The sequence below is a fragment of the Formica exsecta genome, unplaced genomic scaffold (genome assembly GCF_003651465.1).
Source record: "Formica exsecta isolate Colony F162 unplaced genomic scaffold, ASM365146v1 scaffold2435, whole genome shotgun sequence".
In the NCBI taxonomy this organism is placed as follows: Eukaryota; Metazoa; Arthropoda; class Insecta; order Hymenoptera; family Formicidae; genus Formica; species Formica exsecta.
In genome coordinates this window covers 1-1,042 of record NW_021849713.1, presented here as the reverse complement: position 1 = coordinate 1,042, position 1,042 = coordinate 1, and the positions used below count along the sequence as shown (strand labels likewise).

At 65.5% G+C, this 1,042-nt stretch overlaps 1 protein-coding gene across 1 annotated transcript in view; it reads left to right on the top strand.

Annotated features, from left to right (window-relative positions):
* Window positions 1-413, top strand: part of LOC115236091 (mucin-19-like) — a 7,415-nt gene extending 7,002 nt beyond the window's left edge. The window contains exon 2 of the mRNA XM_029808289.1: window positions 1-413. Coding sequence (XP_029664149.1) covers window positions 1-413 — 413 coding nt within the window.
* Window positions 414-1,042: the final 629 nt, after the last annotated feature.

Sequence of the window (1,042 nt, the reverse complement as noted above, 5' to 3'; positions counted from 1 at the left end):
AAGAGCGGCGGCAACCAGGAGCGGCGCTACCTTCACCACCATCGGAGGACGAGGGGGACTCAGGTGGGCCGTGGAGGAGGCGCGTGGGAAGAAGAGCGAGGAGGCGGTGGGGCGGCAGCTCCAGCGAGGGTGATAGTCCGGCGCCGGTGGGGCTGCGGCGGACGCCTGGTCACCCGCCGCGAACGCCGGCGAATTTTAACTCTTTTTCGCAGGTTACGCGGCCATGTTCGGTCGTCCTGCAACGACGTCCACAATCACACCACCTGCAACATCATCTGCAGCAGCAACATACTCCCGACCACCAGGAACAGCAGGAGAGTCCCCCTCATACGCGGCCGTCACAGCAGCGGGGCCAGCGACACGTCCACCATCTTCGTCGCTGGCCACAACATCAACAAGTGCGGCCATCTTAGGATCGGCCGCCATGACGGCCGCCATATTGAGCACCGCCCGAGGGACGTCGGCCGCCACTATGGCGCATCCACAGGGTAATGGCGGATTCACTAGACAAAATGGCGCGGCCAATAGGAGAAGCCCGTCTCACATGGCGTCAAGAGAGGCACGCAAAAGCCCCCGCAGACCATCCAGCGGGGGCGAAACGACATCGAGGAGGATCGCAGGGGCCCCGCCAACCACCACCAGCCAGGCGGGGTCCAATAATATCCGAAATTTGCGGCGATCAACGAGCGTGCCTCTCGTGAAGAGCGGCGCGTCTAGGCCGGCACGTGCGCCTCCCAGGAGGTCTCCGGCCGCCGAATCACCATCCTTCGGCGGTCTGGGGGGCGCGAGGAGGATGACGCCCGAGAGGACCCCCCCGACGACATCCAGCGGGGGTCCTTATACCAGGAGCCGTACTCGAGCGTCAAGTGTGCCGGCCGAGAAGTGCGCAACAAAGACGGGCCCCCTGGCCCGGACATCGGCCAGGGGGGTACCGCGGGGGCCCCCAACATCAGGAAGGACAACCCAAGGGGCCCTGCCGGCGATGACATCCCCAGCTGGCACCGCGGTACGAAATCTAAGTGCCGCGCTGACGCTGCAGGCT